Source organism: Carassius carassius, chromosome 12 (genome assembly GCF_963082965.1).
Source record: "Carassius carassius chromosome 12, fCarCar2.1, whole genome shotgun sequence".
Taxonomy (NCBI): Eukaryota; Metazoa; Chordata; class Actinopteri; order Cypriniformes; family Cyprinidae; genus Carassius; species Carassius carassius.
In genome coordinates this window covers 26,190,580-26,208,849 of record NC_081766.1, presented here as the reverse complement: position 1 = coordinate 26,208,849, position 18,270 = coordinate 26,190,580, and the positions used below count along the sequence as shown (strand labels likewise).

The window sequence follows — 18,270 nt, the reverse complement described above, 5'->3', positions numbered from 1 at the left end:
ACAGAACAGCTGCGTAAAATGTGATGACAAAACGAAGGACAAAACCAAATGCAGAGCTTAAATTAACAAAATGTAATGAGTCCTCACACCACAATCATAGTCCAACTAAGAAGTGAGGGAATGGGCTCTGTAGGAAGGCGTAGAGCAGAGACAGGTCAAATGGGACCAGGGAGGAGTCAAAGGCGGGAAAAACCAGGGAAGAGACAGAGGTGGGAGGAGTCATGGTGTATAACAAAGGCTTGGCCGGGCTGAGACAGAGCCAATGATGGCAGAGACCCAGGCAGAGCTGGCTGGACCTGGCAACACCAAAAGTCTTGGAGGCCAGGGACAGAGCCGTAGCAAAGAGAGGCATCACAGAGTTGTTGAGAAAGCTGCTGACTATTTTTTTTTTTTTTATACTCAAAAACTGAGGTGCATAATCTCAGATAAATGAGTCCTATGATCAATCAGTTCCAAAAAGAAATGCAAAATTTGTAGTTATTGAAAGAAAACAAGTAGACAAAAGCAACTGAATCCAATATTTGGTGATAATATAGCATAACGAGTGTCTAAAAGGCTGTTGATTTTTGACCAGGAAAACCTATGGTATTAAAAGGGTTTTCAGCACAGCACAAGGGTTAGATAAACAATTCTGTTGGAGTTTGAATTGGATTGAATTGGACTGGATTCTAATTTGTTACCGTTAATTGTCACATCTGATGAAAAGTACTATTCATTACCCATTCTTTTATTTTTATTATTTATTTATTTATTTTTTTCACTTGTTATATATTTACTAAATTAGCTGTGTTTAAGCTGAATTTATTTTTACTTTTTTATATTATTGTATATTATTTAAATGAAGAATATGTAAATAAACTGCAAAAACCTACAGCAAGATTATTGTAGGAAAATAAAATACATACTAGTTGTGTTTTATGTCTTTTACACAGTTACAACAGATCACCATTTATGCAGGTTCTTATTTCAGACTACTGATATAAATACTATTACCAACATTTTCTTTAGGACTCAAATGTCAAACTGCATTTAAAAGTACAGTCCGGGACAGTCTGTACATGGTCAGGTTGAGGTCTAAAGTTCATCAGTTTTGGCTAGAGTCGTCCAACCACATTTATCTTTGTAGCATCCCTAGAAAGATAGCGTCTGCTGCATGACAGTATGTCACCTGACGCAGATAAGAGATGCAAACTTCTGCCTCTCTCTAACCCTCACAGATTGGTAACTGTTTTGTACACAGGCATATAAATTCACACACTTTTCATAGTCCTTCAAGCCACATATACAAATCCTGGCAGCCTCCCTGGGGACTCCCTAATAGGACTGTTTGACCTCTCTTTTTCCTTTTGACGCCCATCAAGTTCAATTTTATTTTATTTATTTTTATTTTTGATCCTCAGGAGATGTTCACACCTGAATGTAAATTCAAGGAGTCTGTGTTTGAGAACTACTACGTGATCTACTCATCCACCATGTACCGTCAACAGGAGTCAGGTCGAGCCTGGTTCCTGGGCCTCACCAAGGAGGGTCAGGTCATGAAAGGCAACCGAGTAAAGAAAACCAAGCCCTCTTCACACTTTGTACCAAGACCCATTGAAGGTAATTTTATTTATGTCTTTTTTTAAAAGTGTGTTTACACCATTCAGTGACCAAAATAAAAAACAATATACTGTATAGTGTCTACTGTATCTATATTATATATAGAGTAAGGGCTTGTTTTAATTCCAACCATTTTTTATTCTCAATGCATCAAAAACTGAAAAGCTTACTATTAAGATGCTAAAAGTACCTCCCCTATAGGCATTGCTTTATTGACAAACTAGTAACTCTACTGCTTTAATTTGTTTGCCTCGTGTGTCAGATCAGGACACATTTGATCACATTTAACATCTTTATATGAGTAACTGAGTAAAAGTTAGGTGATAATTGCTGAAAATTATCCTGCTCCATCAATGCAGTCGGTCATATAGAGCCAGTGGCATTTCACAATCAAACCTGACATAGCACTTTTCAGGTAGCACTTTGTGTATATGTTGTGATTTAGAGAGAAGTTGATAACTTTTGGGTCTGTTTTTTAATAAATTGTGATAATTTTTTATCTACCTTAACCTATGTTTTATATTGTTTTATATTGACAAACTGTTAGGTTTAGGCCAGTTGTTATTAATCCTGGTCCTCACATATTTGTCACATCGCATGCACTTTAAAGGGAGAGTTCACCCAAAAAAAATAAATTAATAATAAATAATAATAATCATCATTATTTGAATTTGTTGAAATCGTTATTTTTGTTTTCTTTACACACAAAAAGAAAAAAAAAAAGCATTACGGTCGAACCGCTGATGTCACATGGACTATTTTAACAATGTCCTTACTACCTATCTGGGCCTCAGAATGTTTCTGTTGCATTCCTGTTAATGCAGGGACAAAAAGCTCTGGGATTTCATCAAATGTATCTTAATTTGTGTTTTAACACACAGCATTTTCTCTCTCACTGTGAGCAGAACACAGCAAGACACAGCAATTGTTATGCCTGATTCAGCAAGAATCCAGGATCATGGCCTAATCCCATATCCATGGTTTTTGCCTCCATACCCAATAATCAGTTGTGAATTTACAATTGCTTTTATGCAGGACTGGGGAACAAAAAGATAAAGGACTAGTAAGGTGAGATGAATAGATGAAGACGGTACAACTCTTCACTGCAATCATGGGGTGGGAATCCTTGATGTTTTGATGATATGTTACGCTGTACGTGATGTGTACTTCTCTTTCATGGATGTTGCCAGTAAGACACCTTATCCAATGTCCATCAGATTTCAGTTTATGTGCGAACTTGAGCCTGGGTGAAAGATGCCTTTTGTTGAGGTGCCAATGACCTTTGTATGCAACACATCATTAGTTGGGTACCCCAGCCTCATTGGATGTTCTGGCTAGGGTGACCATATGAGCCATTTCCCCAGGACGCGTCCTTGCCAGAATTTTGATATTGCCTAAAATATCCAGATTTTGGCTGTTTGTGCTGTGAAGATCGATCATTGTAAGACATTCATAAGAGCTATTAGAGACCAGAGCAGACGGCTCCTTATGCATTAAAATCACTCTCTTGGTACTTTGGTGTCATAAAATGATCGGTGCACAGCGGCGCTTCAAGTTGAATGAAAGAACAAACACCTAACATGTACGTGTATTTGCATTGCTTTGATTGTTCTCTGTAGATCTAACCTTCTCACACGCCAAGATTGGTTGATTATGTACCATACCTGCATGTTATTGGTTAAACTACTTTGGATGTTTTAGGCAATATAGAAATCCTGGCAAGGACGCGTCCTGGGAAAATGGCTCATATGGTCACCCTAGTTCTGGCCCTTTATCACAAGACAATCTCAGCCGTGGCAGATCCACCACAGCCCACTTCAACTGGGTATACAGCTGTGATCAAAAGTTTTGGCTGTGACATAGTTTGCAGTTTCAGTATTTGTAGATTATTTTTCCACGTTTCTATGGTATACTAAAAAACATTGATATGCATATCATAAGTTTTAAAGGCCTTTACTGGGAAAAAAATATGGTTAGTCAATTTTTACAGTGTTGGCTCTTGTTCTTCATAACCTCAGCAATTCGTTCTCGTCTGCAGGATATTAGCTTCTGGACCAAATTCTGACTGATGGCGATCCATTCTTGCCATTAATCCCACCAAAATTTTTATATAAAGAAAAAAAACATTAAATGTAATGATCTTTAAGCCACTTGTTTTTCACTCTTGCTTTGTGACATGAAGCTCCATCATGCACTAAAATGTACATATCATCACCAAATTGCTCATGGATCATTGGAATAAGTCGCTCTTGCAATACATTTTGATAACATTCTTTATTCATTGCAGTGTTTTGGGATAAAATTATGAGAGCCCACTCTCTTGGTTGAAAAGCAACCCCACACATGGATGTTCTCAGGATGTTTCACTGCTGGCACGTCAAAGGACTAATGGTAGCATTCTCCTTTTCTTCTCCGAAAAATCGATTTTCCAGATGTCCCAAACAGTCGGAAGGAGTTTCATCAAAAAAAATAACTTTGCACCAGTCTTCTGCTGTCCAATCCTTTTACTTCCTGCAGAATTTCAGTCTGTCCTTGAAATTTTTTTTGGAGGGAAGTGTTTTTTTTGCTTCCCTTCTTGACACAAGGCCAAAAGTCTTTGCCTATTTGTGCATGCAGATGCTTCCATTCCTGGAAGTCAAACCTCTCTCCTTGAAGTTCTTGATGATGTTAATTGATGTTAATGGTTCTTTCAGATGCAATATTCTTTGTAGCAATTTCCTTGCATGTGAGGCCATTTTGATGCAAAGCAATGATGGCTGCACATGTTTCTTTGGAGGTACCCATTGGTAACAAGAACACAATGATTGGAAGGACTTCATCTCTCCTTTTTTAGCAATCAGTATGCTCCTACAATCTAATTAGCATGATAATGATTTTACCTGACTAATATTCATTCACACTTTCACGTGTGCTGCAGATATGATTAGTCAGTTAATGTTAGCTGGTTATTCAGGATCAAAAAACAGTGATTTAAAAAAAAATGGCCAATGAAGCTTTCAGCAATTATTTAAAATGCATCTGACCCCTCTACAATAATCTAGAAGCAATGTAAATGAACACCACAACAATTAAATCAGCAAACTTTGCAAAACCCATCAGTTATGTCACTGTCAGGACTTTTGGCCATGACTGTACTTTCACTGTCCAGCCCCGTTCCTCTGGCTCAACTGCCAAGTTGGCATTTTGCAGCTTCTTCCTTTCAAAGGTCTCGTTAATGACCTCTTCCCCATGGACTGTCCGTTTGACTATTATGAATATCCGGCTGGAGTTGGACCAGAAAACCAGGTCAGGGTGCAAATTGGTGACTGGATTTTCAAATGGGAAAGTAAGTCTGTGGATTAAGTTGACTTGCATTTCCCAGTCCCTGGCTCTATTCAGCTGGCCTGTGTCAGGGTACAGGGACTTCGCCCACTTTTTCTCCCATTCCCCAACAAAGAACTGCCTTTTTGGTAAGGTATTCTTGGCATTTTGGGGATGGTGTTTGTTGATACTCTCTTGGTCTCTATTGCTGTCACCAAGTACTTGATTGTTTTGCAATGTGTACCTTCCCTGTGTCAGGCTTTTCTTACAACCCACCAGAATATGTCTGAGGTTTGCCCTTCCCATGTCTCTGTGATGTTCTGGGGCTGTGATATGGCTTGTCCATGTTACAGTGTGGTTTCTAGGGTTCTATAAATAGTAGGGATGTGCAAAAAAATCAAATGCGATTTTCATGCGCATCTCATCAGTAAAGACGATCCTGTAATTAGAAGTATATCTCCAGCACGTGCGTTCAGATCAGGGTTGCCAGGTTTTCACAACAAATCCTGCCCAGTTGCTTCTCAAAACTAGTCCAAAACTAGCCCAAGCGCATTTCCAGAGGTTCCTCGATAAAAATTGCTTCCCGGGGTTAAAATTACGTTTTTTGGAAGGGTTGCCTCGGTAAAATTCGCATTTTAGGTGCTAAATATCACGTTATTGGTATTGGGGTTGCTTCAAACCGTGGACATGAAAAACAACCGCGGACTTGGCAACAGTGGTTCAGGTGGAGCGTGAACCAATAACGTGACATTTATCCCCTAAAATACGAATATTTTACCAAGGCAATCCTCCCAAAACAGCTTGAGAAACAACTGGGCAGGATTTGTTGTGAAAACCTGGCAACCCTGATCTGAACGCACATGCTGGAGATATACTTCTAATTACAGGAGCGTATTTACTTATGAGATGCGCATGAAAATTGCATTCGATTTTTTGCACACACTTACCGTGAAGCTTACAGACTGGTTGCCTGGCTGAATCCAGAGAACCCACCCAGATGTCTTTATAATGTCTCCATAACTTAGCAACTCTATGTTGCTATTTGGTTGTTAGGGTTGTTTAAATGGTTACTGGGGTGTGGCTATGTGGCCGCCACCTGGTGGCAAACATCACTAACTAGATTTTTTACACACACAAAATAAAAATATTATAGCATGTTTACATTATAGCATGGTTTCTAATAATACATTACAAATAATATAGATGCATGACTTCGGTATAAATATTTTCTGAAGAAAAGGAAAAACTCGGTATGAGCTTTTTTTAAGGTGCCATAGAATGCAAAAATCACTTTTATAAGGTGTTTGAACACATTGTGTATATATAATTCATAATCAGTCTCTCCACACTAGCAGTTCCAGGTTTTTCACTACTATGAGACATAGTCGGTGAAAGTCCTGCCCATTTGTGACGCTTTCTGTCCTATTAGCATATACACAGCCCTGGGTAAAAAGCTACGGTCCGCCATTACTGTTTTCTTGCTGTTGCTGTTGGAGGTACAATGTCAGCGCCAAAAAGCCAATAAAATTGTTGTGTGTTGGAGGAGTCTCCATAGACCGTTGAGGACACAGTGATTAACTTTCATTTTTGAAGGAAATGTTCCGGGAAAAAATGGAAAAGTCCTATACATTTATGCCTACATTTTACATTGGCCTGCCTCACAAACGAGAGTCAGTTCAGCGCTGGAGTTGTGCAAAGATTGCTTCTGAAAGAAGAATCGATACCAACACTTCATGCGAAAACATCCAGACTACAGACAAAGTAAGCATCACGCATCATATTTTGTTTTCCAAAAGAGCTTCTCAGCTCTCTGTGTCACAATCATCAGCTGGATTGCCCATGAACTCCAATAGAGGGCACTCCACCCAGGACTCTGGCATTCTTGTATTTCCATTCCCAACTCCATTTCCAATAATCCCGTGCTTAGGGCTAATAACCACCAGGTGTTCCCCATTACCACTCCCCTAAATAAACTTTGTTTGGACTCTCAATAAGTGCGAAGTGTTGTTTAGTTCTGTCTGGCATTTCCGAGTGTTTTCCTAGTGTTTGTTCCTTCCGTGTTTGACTTTGGATTGTGTATACCGACTTTGATTCTCTGCCACCAGCCCCCGACCTTTGCCTGGTACTGTTTCTGATTTTGGATATCCCCTGCATACCTGACGCTGTTACCTGAATTCTGCCTGTCTGACCATTCTTATTAAACATACTGCATATGGATCCGAACGTCTCTGACTCCATGTTACAGAATACTTCGCCTTACCAGGATCCAGCACCCCGGTATCCCCTCGACACCGCGATATTAGTTCCGGTTAACCACATCAGCCTTTCACCAATCCAGCCTAACCACAGATCCAGTCAACCAGCTGTTAAGTCTACGGCAAGGAGATTGATCTATTGAGGACTATGTTCAGCAGTTCTGTGAGTTGGTGTATCAAGTTCCTCTATATGACGAAATTTTGTTTAAGGACTCAATGATCCAATTAGGTCATGGTTACCTAGAGGAGAGTTTGATGGCAGTTTAAGGGACATCATGAACTAAGCACTTCTGTTATGTGACCCTACGTTCACTGTGGGAGAGGCAGAGGACAGCATTGAAACCCCAAATAACTTTTTGGGGGGGGGGGGGCAACAGTGTCAAGCACAGTCGGCAGCGGAGCTTGAATCACCAGCGTCACTGCACAAGATGGCCACCAGCCCAGCGCCACTGCACAAGATGGCCACCAGCCCAGCGCCACTGCACAAGATGGCAGCCAGCCCAGTGCCACTGCACAAAATGGCAGCCACAGCTGATCTTCTAGAGTCAAGTCAGGTCCCCGCTGATCTTCCAGAGTCAAGTCAGGTCCCCATTGACCTTCCAGAGTCAAGTCAGGTCCCCGTCGACCGTCCAGAGTCAGGTCAGGTCCCCGTCGACCATCCAGAGTCAGGTCAAGTCGACATTAACACCCTTGAGTCAAGTAAAACCACAGTTAAACTTCATGAGTCAAGTCAAGTCACCGTTGGTCTTCGTGAGCAAAGTCAAGTCACCACTGATCTTCGTGAACAAAGTCAAGTCACCGTTAATCTTCGTGAACAAAGTCAAGTCACCGTTGATCTTTGTAAACAAAGTCAAGTCACCGTTGATCTTCAAGAGCAAAGTCAAGTCACAGTTGATCTTCGTGAACAAGGTCAAGTCACAGTTGATCTTTATGATCCCAGTCAAATCAATACCGATCTTCCAGAACTTCATCACGTCTCAACAGATCTTCCAGAGCTTCATCATACCACAACAGATCATCTAGAGCCTTTTCACGTTTCAGGTGAACTTCCAGAGCCTCGCCACGTCTCAGCTGAACTTCCAGAGCCTCGTCACATCCTGACTGTTGCCATGGGCGTCAGTTTGGTTTGAAATGTGGTGGGGACAGAGACGCATTCAGAAGTGCATTTTCAGAAGTGGTGGGTACAATGATGCATTTTTTTTTTCTCTTTCGCGCAGGTCATGTTTTGAAAGACGTCCTGTATCTTATTAATGTAAATAAATAAAAATGTATACAAAAATGTGATGATGTCCGACTCGTTTTATGAAGAAGAAAGCCGTACAAAGCATTAGACATATGATATATGACCCACTAATCTGCTTCATATCATCATATAAGTACCATGTTGACAATATGACATGGCCATGACGTGGTTTAATGTACCTAAACAATGATTACCAAATTTCTCTTTCATGTTGCTTTGTTATAACCACTGAAAACGGGGAAAAAAATCTAACCCAAAATCGGGCCTCGCTCTACATTATCCCGCTTATTACATGGCTACCCACCAAATAAATCAATAATTTGACACAAAATATTGATTTAAAAAAGAGTTTATTGATTTAAACACGATTGTATTGCTTCCGCTAAAGAAAATAGTTCCGTCTCTACGATTAGAATCCTGCCGCGTCCATACCAACGCTCTGTTTTTCATGGCAACGGTGTTATTATCAAGAAATAACAGACTTCATTCTACAGTGGAATTCAACCAAGCCATGTAATAATTTGATTTAATTCCCAGTACAATCTACACACAACACAACTTAAGCACTACAAATTTTATCAAGATTGAAAAAGCAAAAATACGTGTAGCACATGAACACTATTGACTATCACACCATGATCTGACTGCTCTCAATTCACAACAACATGCATCCATCCAATCTACATCAGGCATTTTGACTAAAACTTGATCCATTCCTCATCATCATCATCATCATCATCACAACTATTTCAGAATTCAGCAATAGATTCAAGCAATAATTAAACAAGATACTGACTACTCAACAATCATCTCCCCCAACACTTGCTGTATGAACGCAAACCGTAACTAGCTAATTAAGTTGGTGGCTAAGGAAGTCTAACGTAACATTAATTGCAAGAGAAGAATTAAAACAGCCGATCCCTTGTGTGCAAATGCACAAGACCTAGCCATAATACCAGCAAATCTTAATAAACATAAGTTATCGCGTCTTACCTTTGTGTCAATGGTCTGCAGACCCTTGCTGTGTGTACAACAACATCCATTTGTTCTACAAGTTATCACTTTGATATGTTATAGTCCATGGCACTAGGATGCAACCTTGTGATATTGTATGAAGGCTAAATGACTTGCTCGTCTATGATACATTCGCCAGAAATTCTGGCCAATCCCAGCAAAGACTAGGTAGCCTCGTTTCCGCTCGTTCACTGTCCATTCCAAACTGTCAACTCATTTGAAAAACATTCTTTAAAAATAAGAAGCGCGATAGTCATATAGACGGTTTCATCGGGCGCACGCGCCTGGACCTAAGTTAACTTCCGGTCTGTGTTGTGTATATCGGTCTGGCTGCAGTGCCTTCTACAAACGCGGTTAAAGTCAAGGCGATGAGTAGACTGAGGGCTCAGGTGGTTGTGCTGCGGGATGTGTTTCCCATACATTTATTTATTTTTGGAAACTCACCACAATTTTAAAACTGATCGATTTTCAAAAAGGCTTCGCTGAATAAACATGAGTAACGTTATGTACTGCACGTTTAATAATAATAATCCCTTACATTTATATGTTTAAATATCAAAACGAGGCACAGGTGTTTTTTATATCGCTGTATTTCTGAAGGAAGACTTGCATGTAATATGCCTGATAAAGCAGCGTGTGTGAGCGTACTTTGTTTACAGCTGTTACTGGGGAAACCTCCATTTCTCGCGCTTTATGTCTATGCTTTAAAACATCTCCTATTGGCAAAGAATGGATTTGCATTCTCATTAAGTCCGCCTGATCCATGCAGCAAACATATTTTGTTTGTTATCAAAAAATATCTACTCTAGAGGGACTTGGCTGATGTTATTGATTCTATTTGAAAGTCTACCGGAAGTTAAGTTAGGTCCGCAAAAGCGCGCATGCGCTGTAACGTTTGTTTATGTTGTTGTCGTTGAAACCGGCATATAGAGAATATAATAACAGTGACACGATGACTCCCCCTCCCCCAACCTAGAACGTATCCCAATGTTACAGTTGTTGCAGTTTTAATGAACAGAAAAGCGTGTAGCCAGCGCAGCAGCAGAACTCGAGGTTTAAAAAAAAAAAAAGTGGTGGGTACAAAATGACTCATGACGAAATCTGGGGGGGACACGTCCCCTCCGTCCCCCCCGAAATCGACGCCTATGACTGTTGCACGCAGCAATGTTCTCTCAGCCTGTTGTGTTGCTGTCAAGGAGATTGTTACTGCTGCAGAACCTTCAGAGGCGTCAGTAGTATACATCCATGAACTCTCGTCCTATCCTGTCATGGCCACGGAGGCCATCCACCAGCTCACTGTCTGTCCTGTCACGGCCACGGAGGCCACCTATGATCTCTCATTCTGTCCTGTCACGGTTATGGAGGCCGTTTATGAACTCTAGTTCATTCCTGTCATGGCTATGGAGGCCATCTGTGAACCCTCTGCTTGCCCTGTCATGGCTATGGAGGCCATCTGTGAACTCTCTGCCTGCCCTGTCATGGCTATGAAGGCCATGTGGGTACTTTCTACCTGCCTTATGATGGCCAGAGAGGCCATCATTAATCTGTTTATGTTATCTGTTCTAGTCCCACCTAACCAGACTTGCTCTCCTGTGCAATCTGCTCGGCTGTGGTGGTCCTCTGCTCCACCCCGGTGGGCTTCTGTCTTGTCTGCTCAGCTGTGGTGGTCCTCTGCCCCGCCCCGGTGGGCTTCTGTCTCGTCTGCTCAGCTGTGGTGGTCCTCTGCCCCGCCCTGGTGGACTTGTGTCCCATCTGCTCGGCTGTGGTGGTCCTCTGCCCCGCCCTGGTGGGCTTCTGTCTCGTCTGCTCAGCTGTGGTGGGCTCCAGCTCTCCCCCTGGTGGGTTCCAGCTCCACCTGCTCTGCCCTGGTGGGCTCCATCTCTCCCCCTGGTGGGTTCCAGCTTCACTTGTTCTGCCCTGGTTGGCTCCTGTTCCAAAGTTAAAGCCCAGGAAGGGCTCCTGTTCCCCATGTTAGGCCCAGGAGGGGCTCCTGTTCCCCATGTTAGGCCTAGGAAGGGCTCCTGTTCCCCATGTTAGGCCCAGGAAGGGCTCCTGTTCCCCATGTTAGGCCCAGGAAGGGCTCCTGTTCCCCATGTTAAGCCCAGGAAGGGCTCCTGTTCCCCATGTTAAGCCCAGGAAGGGCTCCTGTCTCCAATGTTAAGCCCCAGGAAGGGCTCCTGTTCCCCAGTTAAGCCCAGGAAGGGCTCCAGTTCCGCCTGATCCACCCTGGCTTCCTGCTCTGCCCCGATCACCGGCCACTCCATTTCCACATGGACCTGGCCCTCCGTCCCTCCCCCTGTTCTGCCTCCGCTCCACCACCCTCCTAGATTGTTTAGAGCATCTGGAAGCTGCTCCTTGAGGGGAGGCTATGTCACGATCATCAGCTGGAGTGCCCATGAACTCCAATAGAGGGCACTGCACTCAGGACTCTGGCATTCTTGTATTTCCATTCCCAACTCCATTTCCCATAATCCCATGCTTAGGGCTAATAACCACCAGGTGTTCCCCATAACCACTTCCCTATATAAACTTTGTTTGGACTCTGAAGTCTGAAGACTGAAGTCTTGTTTAGTTCTGTTTGGCATTTCCGAGCGTTTTCCTAGTGTTTGTTCCTTCCATGTTTGACTTTGGATTGTGTATACCGACTTTGAATCTCTGCCACCTGTCCCGAACTTTGCCTGGTACTGTTTCTGATTTTGATCCCCTGCATACCTGATGCTGTTACCTGAATTCTGCCTGTCTGACCATTCTTATTAAACATACTGCATATGGATCCGAACGTCTCTGACTCCATGTTACACTTTGAAAGGCTAATGTTGCTTAAGCTGCCATTGTTTCTGCCTGATTTCACTAATGCTGCCTTCGTGTGCTAGCAAAATGATCGTAAAGAGGAATGTGGTACTAAAAATTGCATTCGGAAGCAATGTAAAATCAGTTACATGTTCACCACCAGATAAACCGTAACACCGTAAATGCCCACAAGCATGAGCTCTGCCAGGGTCTGCCAGGGTCATAACAAAACCCACCCAGTTGCTACTCTAAACTAGCCCAATATCATTTGGAGGGTGATCCCCCCATAGAAATTGCATTCCAGTGGGGTAAAATACATGTTTTTGGTGGGATTCCCCACCAACTGAAAAGTATGAACATGTACAGCACTCAATACTTAGTTGGGGCTCCTTTTGCCTGAATTACTGCAGCAATGCAGCGTGGCATGGAGTCGATCAGTCTGTGGCACTGCTCAGGTGTTATGAGAGCCCAGGTTGCTCTGATAGTGGCCTTCAGCTCTTCTGCATTCTTGGGTCTGGCATATTGCATCTTCCTCTTCACAATACCCCATAGATTTTCTATGGGGTTAAGGTCAGGCGAGTTTGCTGGCCAATTAAGAACAGGTATACCATGGTCCTTAAACAAGGTACTGGTAGCTTTGGCACTGTGTGCAGGTGCCAAGTCCTGTTGGAAAATGAAATCTGCATCTCCATAAAGTTGGTCAGCAGCAGGAAGCATGAAGTGCTCTAAAACTTCCTGGTATATGGCTGCGTTGACCTTGGACCTAAGAAAACACAGTGGACCAACACCAGCAGATGACATGGCACCCCAAACCATCACTGACTGTGGAAACTTTAGACTGGACCTCAAGCAATGTGGATTGTGTGCCTCTCCTCTCTTCCTCCAGAATCTGGGAACCTGATATCTAAAGGAAATGCAAAATTTACTTTCATCAGAGAACATAACTTTGGACCACTCAGCAGCAGTCCAGTCCTGTTTGAAGTGAGATGCTTCTGACGCTGTCTGTTGTTCAAGAGTGGCTTGACACAAGGAATACTACAGCTGAAACCCATGTCTTGCATACGTCTGTGCGTAGTGGTTCTTGAAGCACTGACTCCAGCTGCAGTCAACTCTTTGTGAATCTCCCCCTTATTTTTGAATGGGTTTTGTTTCACAATCCTCCCCAGGGTGCGGTTATCCCTATTGCTTGTATACTTTTTTCTACCACATCTTTCCCTTCCTTTCACCTCTCTATTAATGTGCTTGGACAGCTCTGTGAACAGCCAGCCTCTTTTGCAATGAACTTTTGTGTCTTGCCCTCCTTGTGCAAGGTATCAATGGTCATCTTTTGGACAACTGTCAAGTCAGCAGTCTTCCCCATGATTGTGTAGCCTACAGAACTAGACTGAGAGACCATTTAAAGGCCTTTGCAGGTGTTTTGATTTAATTAGCTTATTAGAGTGTGGCACCAGGTGTCTTCAATATTGAACCTTTTCACAATATTCTAATTTGCTGAGATACTGAATTTGAGATTTTCCTTAGTTGTCAGTTATAATCATCAAAATTAAAAGAAATAAACATTTCAAATATATCAGTCTGTGTGTAATGAATGAATTTAATATACAAGATTCACTTTTTGAATAGAATTAATGTTATAAATCAACTTTTTGATGATGTTCTAATTATATGACCAGCACCTGTACACACTCAGACATCAGAGAACAATTTAAAATATTGTATCAATGTATTCTATGGCACCTTTAACTAATCTTTTGCATGATCATTTTAGAGTCAATTGCAATTTTGACGTGGAGATATGATGTCACAAAGTTCTGTCCAATATTACATCTACAGTATGTGATTTTTTTGCCCACTGTGTGAACATTGTACACCCAATCACAAAAAAAGTTATAGCATACATTTCCGCAATAAGCCAAATGAGATGGCACCTCACTCATGGGTCTACAACAAACTTATCAGATATGCACCAAAATCTGTATGGAAGTACTGCTTGCATCTCAGCATGTCTAACAGACATTTCTTGCTGGATAAAGGACCATCACCTTCAACTCAACCTCGCCAAGACCATTTGCTTGTAGTTTCAACCAACCCATCACAATTCATCAGAATTTGGTATTGTTAGGAAGATTAGACTCTTTCTTTTAGAACATGAACTCTATTCTATCTACTTGTTTTTTTGTTTTTTGTTTTTATTATAAAAATAAATTGTCTATCATCTAGTCTTTTTTCTGTTCTATCTACTTTTTTTTCTTTTTATTTATTAAGATAAAAGTGCTCTTTTGTTGGTTTGATTGTCCTCATTTGTAAATTGCTTTGGATAAAAGCATATGGTAAATGACTAAATGTAAGTGACAAAATGGAAATGGAAAAAGAAGAAGCATGCAATAAAATATTGATAAGTAATAGTGATGCCTTGCTTTGCAGACGCCACTAAAAATAAGGCCATCTTCTCTTTTTTTTTTATCTTCTTGTCTCTATGTTCCTATCCATAGAGATCACTCTCTCCTCCTTTTTCAGTGGAAGTTTATGGGTGGTTGCCATGTAGTTGCTAGGGTATTCTGAGTGGTTGCTAGGGTGTTGTTATGGAGTTGCTAGGGTGTTTCTGTGATAGTATGGGTTGTTGCTAGGGTGTTGCAATATAGTTGCTAGAGGTGTTGCTAGTTATTGTTAGGTGTTTTATGGGTGGTTGCTAAGGTGTTGCTAGGTGTTTGCTAGTTTTTTACTAGGCAAATGCTATTATGTTCATTGTAGTTACTGGAGCATTTTAGTCACTAAGATGGTTATGGGTGGTTGCTAGGAAGCTTCTAGTTGTCACAGATGATTATTATGTTGTTGCTATAGCGTTTATATGCTATGAGTACACTGCCACAAGTCAATAGTGGCCAACCCTACAGTTTTCTGGTGCTGAGATATGCGGTTGCTATAATGTTCTAAATGATTGCTAGTTCATGGTATCTAAAGCTTATTGATGTACGAGTCAAAAGAGCCAACCTCTCAGTGGTTGCTAAAGCATGGCAAGAGAGTTACCATTGTGGTAATTAAAGACCACTGGGCAGTCTAAGTCAAAAGAGCCCATCCCTATGTATTTATTTTATTCTGGTTCAGAGATATGGCTTGTTCAATTCATTATAATGTTGCTAGGATGGTAATAATGGTTGCTGGAGCATGGCTACATTGTTGCCATGGTGAAAATTAAAGATTAGTAGCCAGTCTGAGTCTAAAACTAGCCTTCTGCGTGATTGCAGATTGTCTGTGCAATGTTCTGGTGTTGGAATCTGGCTTCATGTTGTTGCTAGGGTGCTCTAAATAATTGCTAGGCTGATTTACATAGTTTATATAGTGATATTTAAGACTTAAGTTTTAAGTCTTTAGAGATTTAAAGTTTGTGAATCTGATTCAAAAGAGCCCAACCTTGTGATTCAATGATGTTCAGGTGCCAAGATATGGTTGGCTCAATTTAATACACGATTGCTAGGGTTCTCTAAATGGTTGTAAAGGCTTGGCTAAACAGTTGCCATGGTGATATTTAAAAAGTACTTATGAGTCTTACTCAAAAGAGCCCTCCCCCTTGTCTCCATGATGTTATAATAGTAGTAATAATAATAATAATAATAACAATAATAATAATAATAATAATAATAATAGTAATAATAATAATAAGCATGTGAGATGATAAAAGTGATGCTTTGCCTTGGTGGTTTGCGATTATGGTTGAAAAATAAGAGGGCTTATATGTAACACAAAAATGAAAAAAAATGCTGCAAGTTATGCAAGTCAAACCATTTTTCCTTTGGACTAAAATACAGTGATAAATTGCACACAACAATAACAAGAGTGTATATAAAGAAATATACATGTTCAATTTTAATTTCATGTTGATTTTAAATTGTTTTCCTTTTTTTAAATAATAATCCAAAATGCAGAACTCAAGTATAATATGTTAGCCATAAATCTCATAACTCTTAATTAATGTATTCAAAAGTAATGAGTATTAATGTTTTGATATGTTTGTATATTGCAGTTTGCATGTACAGAGAACCTTCACTGCATGAGATTGAAGAGAAGCAACGCTCCAGGAAAAGCTCAGGAACCCCAACAATGAACGGAGGCAAAGTGGTCAACCAGAACTCCACATAACAGGGCCCAAATGCAGGAGGCTACTGAGAGAGAGTAGCCCTTTCCCCTTGCCCTTACCCTCCAACCACAGGAATAGTACAACACACTACAATAAGATGAAAACTGAACTCTTGCCTGAGAAAACTTTTAGAAGAACACAGAGGGGGGGGGGAGAGAAATAAGAGAAATTAATGTTACCGTTCCAATCAGGAATTGAACTCACATTTTATGCAAAAAAAAAAAGTTAATTGAACAGTCATTTGATTGACAACAATAGGAATAATATTTGGGGTTCATGTTGTGAGAAATGGTCTATGCTTTGCTGTTATCAAGAGAATTGGGAATATTTCTCTTTGCTCAGTGTCATTACAATTGTTTCTGTTTGTAAATATTATGCAGATTTGACCAGATGTCTTGGCTTATTATTTATTTATTTATGTATATTTTGGTATTACCTGAGAGGTAAAGTTAAATGCACTTTGTGAATCCAAATTATTGGTACATCAGGAGGGTTAATGTAGGATGTATGCGCAGTTATTGCAGAAGCTTTTTGGATCCTAGAGCATGACACTGCTTATCCATTTTGGTATGAGGTAATATCCACTTTTAACAGTTCTTCAAAAATCTTGTTTGCCTTGATGCACATGTCCAGCACAAGTACACTGTATGTGTATATGCTCAACACCTCCAAACTGCAACTTGGTTTCAGCTGGAGTGTGACACTATGTTACAATGGACAGCTATAAGTAATAATAAGGATAGGATTCCTTTGTCCTAAAAGTGTGATACTGACACCAAACCTTTCCAGTCCAAAGCACAAAGAAGTCTGGTTTCCAGGAAGTCTTCTGGACAGGGTTGGTGAATTGTGGACTAGGAGGAGTTTGTCCAACTCTATCTCACAACCAATTCGTACATATTTCGTACGAATTTGTACAACCTCACTTGTAAGATTTTGTACGATTTGTCTAGTCCCCAGTGATGGTAGGTTTAGGGGCGGGGTTAGGTGTAGGTCATTTGTACGAATTCATACGAATTTTGTAACTCATAAAATATGTACAATTTAGCACAAATCATATGAATTTGTACAAATGAGGTCATACAAATTCATACGAATTAGCCACCTCTTAAAAATGTACGAATTGCCTTGAGATCAGGCTGGTTTGTCATTCATAAGTCTTCCAATAAATATTGCATGACAGCTGTGCCCAAGTATGTAACAATGAGGTGCAACAAAACAAAGAGAGTTGAAATGCGTAAGTCCTCAGAAAGTGTGTTTATAGTTGAGGAATGATCAAATGGATAGAACGTGTATGGGATAAAGAGTGTAAAAACAGGCACACAATGCAACAATTGTCCAGATAAACTGGGTTTTGATCTGTACAAACAAAATTCTTTATTTTGTTTTGAAACACTATCATATATGCATTATGAATAATGAGATAAATAAAATATGCATTGATATTATAAAGCAATGAAATTAGGATTGTTTAAAAATAAAAATACGTAAAGCTTTGACCCGTGTGTGCATGGCTTATTTTGCAAGGATTCTTTTCCAAGCAATTTTACTAAGTAATTTAATGCAGCAAAGAGGCATACTTTTAAATGCATTTACACAGGAATCACAATTGCTGAAATGATAAACTAAATGTTTCAAGCATTGACTTAATAATGACCCTCCCCACAAACAGGTTACAATATGTCACAAAAAATACATGCTTAACTTCAAAATTTGACTGGCAACTTCAGGAGGTCAAACGAATACAATACTTGGTAAAACTAATATTAGTGCCTAGGTTTTGTTTCATTTAAAAATTGTGTTGTACTAGGTTATCTTATTATTTATTTATTTGTGTGTGTGTGTGGGGGGGGGGGGGGTGTTGTTGGGCATGGTCCTTCCGGGGTAACTAATTGTTAGAGAGACAAATCTCTTCTCAGGAACAATTAAGTAATAAC

The 18,270-nt window shown here is 40.5% G+C and overlaps 1 protein-coding gene across 3 annotated transcripts in view; it reads left to right on the top strand.

Moving 5' to 3' along the window:
* fgf12a (fibroblast growth factor 12a) overlaps nucleotides 1–16,476 on the top strand; it is a 237,657-nt gene extending 221,181 nt beyond the window's left edge. For all 3 annotated transcript variants that reach the window (XM_059563956.1, XM_059563957.1, XM_059563955.1), the window contains 2 exons: nucleotides 1,401–1,599; nucleotides 16,223–16,476. In XM_059563956.1, the coding sequence (XP_059419939.1) occupies nucleotides 1,401–1,599; nucleotides 16,223–16,338 (315 nt within the window). In that variant the 3' untranslated portion in view covers nucleotides 16,339–16,476. The remainder of the gene's footprint in view (nucleotides 1–1,400; nucleotides 1,600–16,222) is intronic.
* Nucleotides 16,477–18,270: the final 1,794 nt, after the last annotated feature.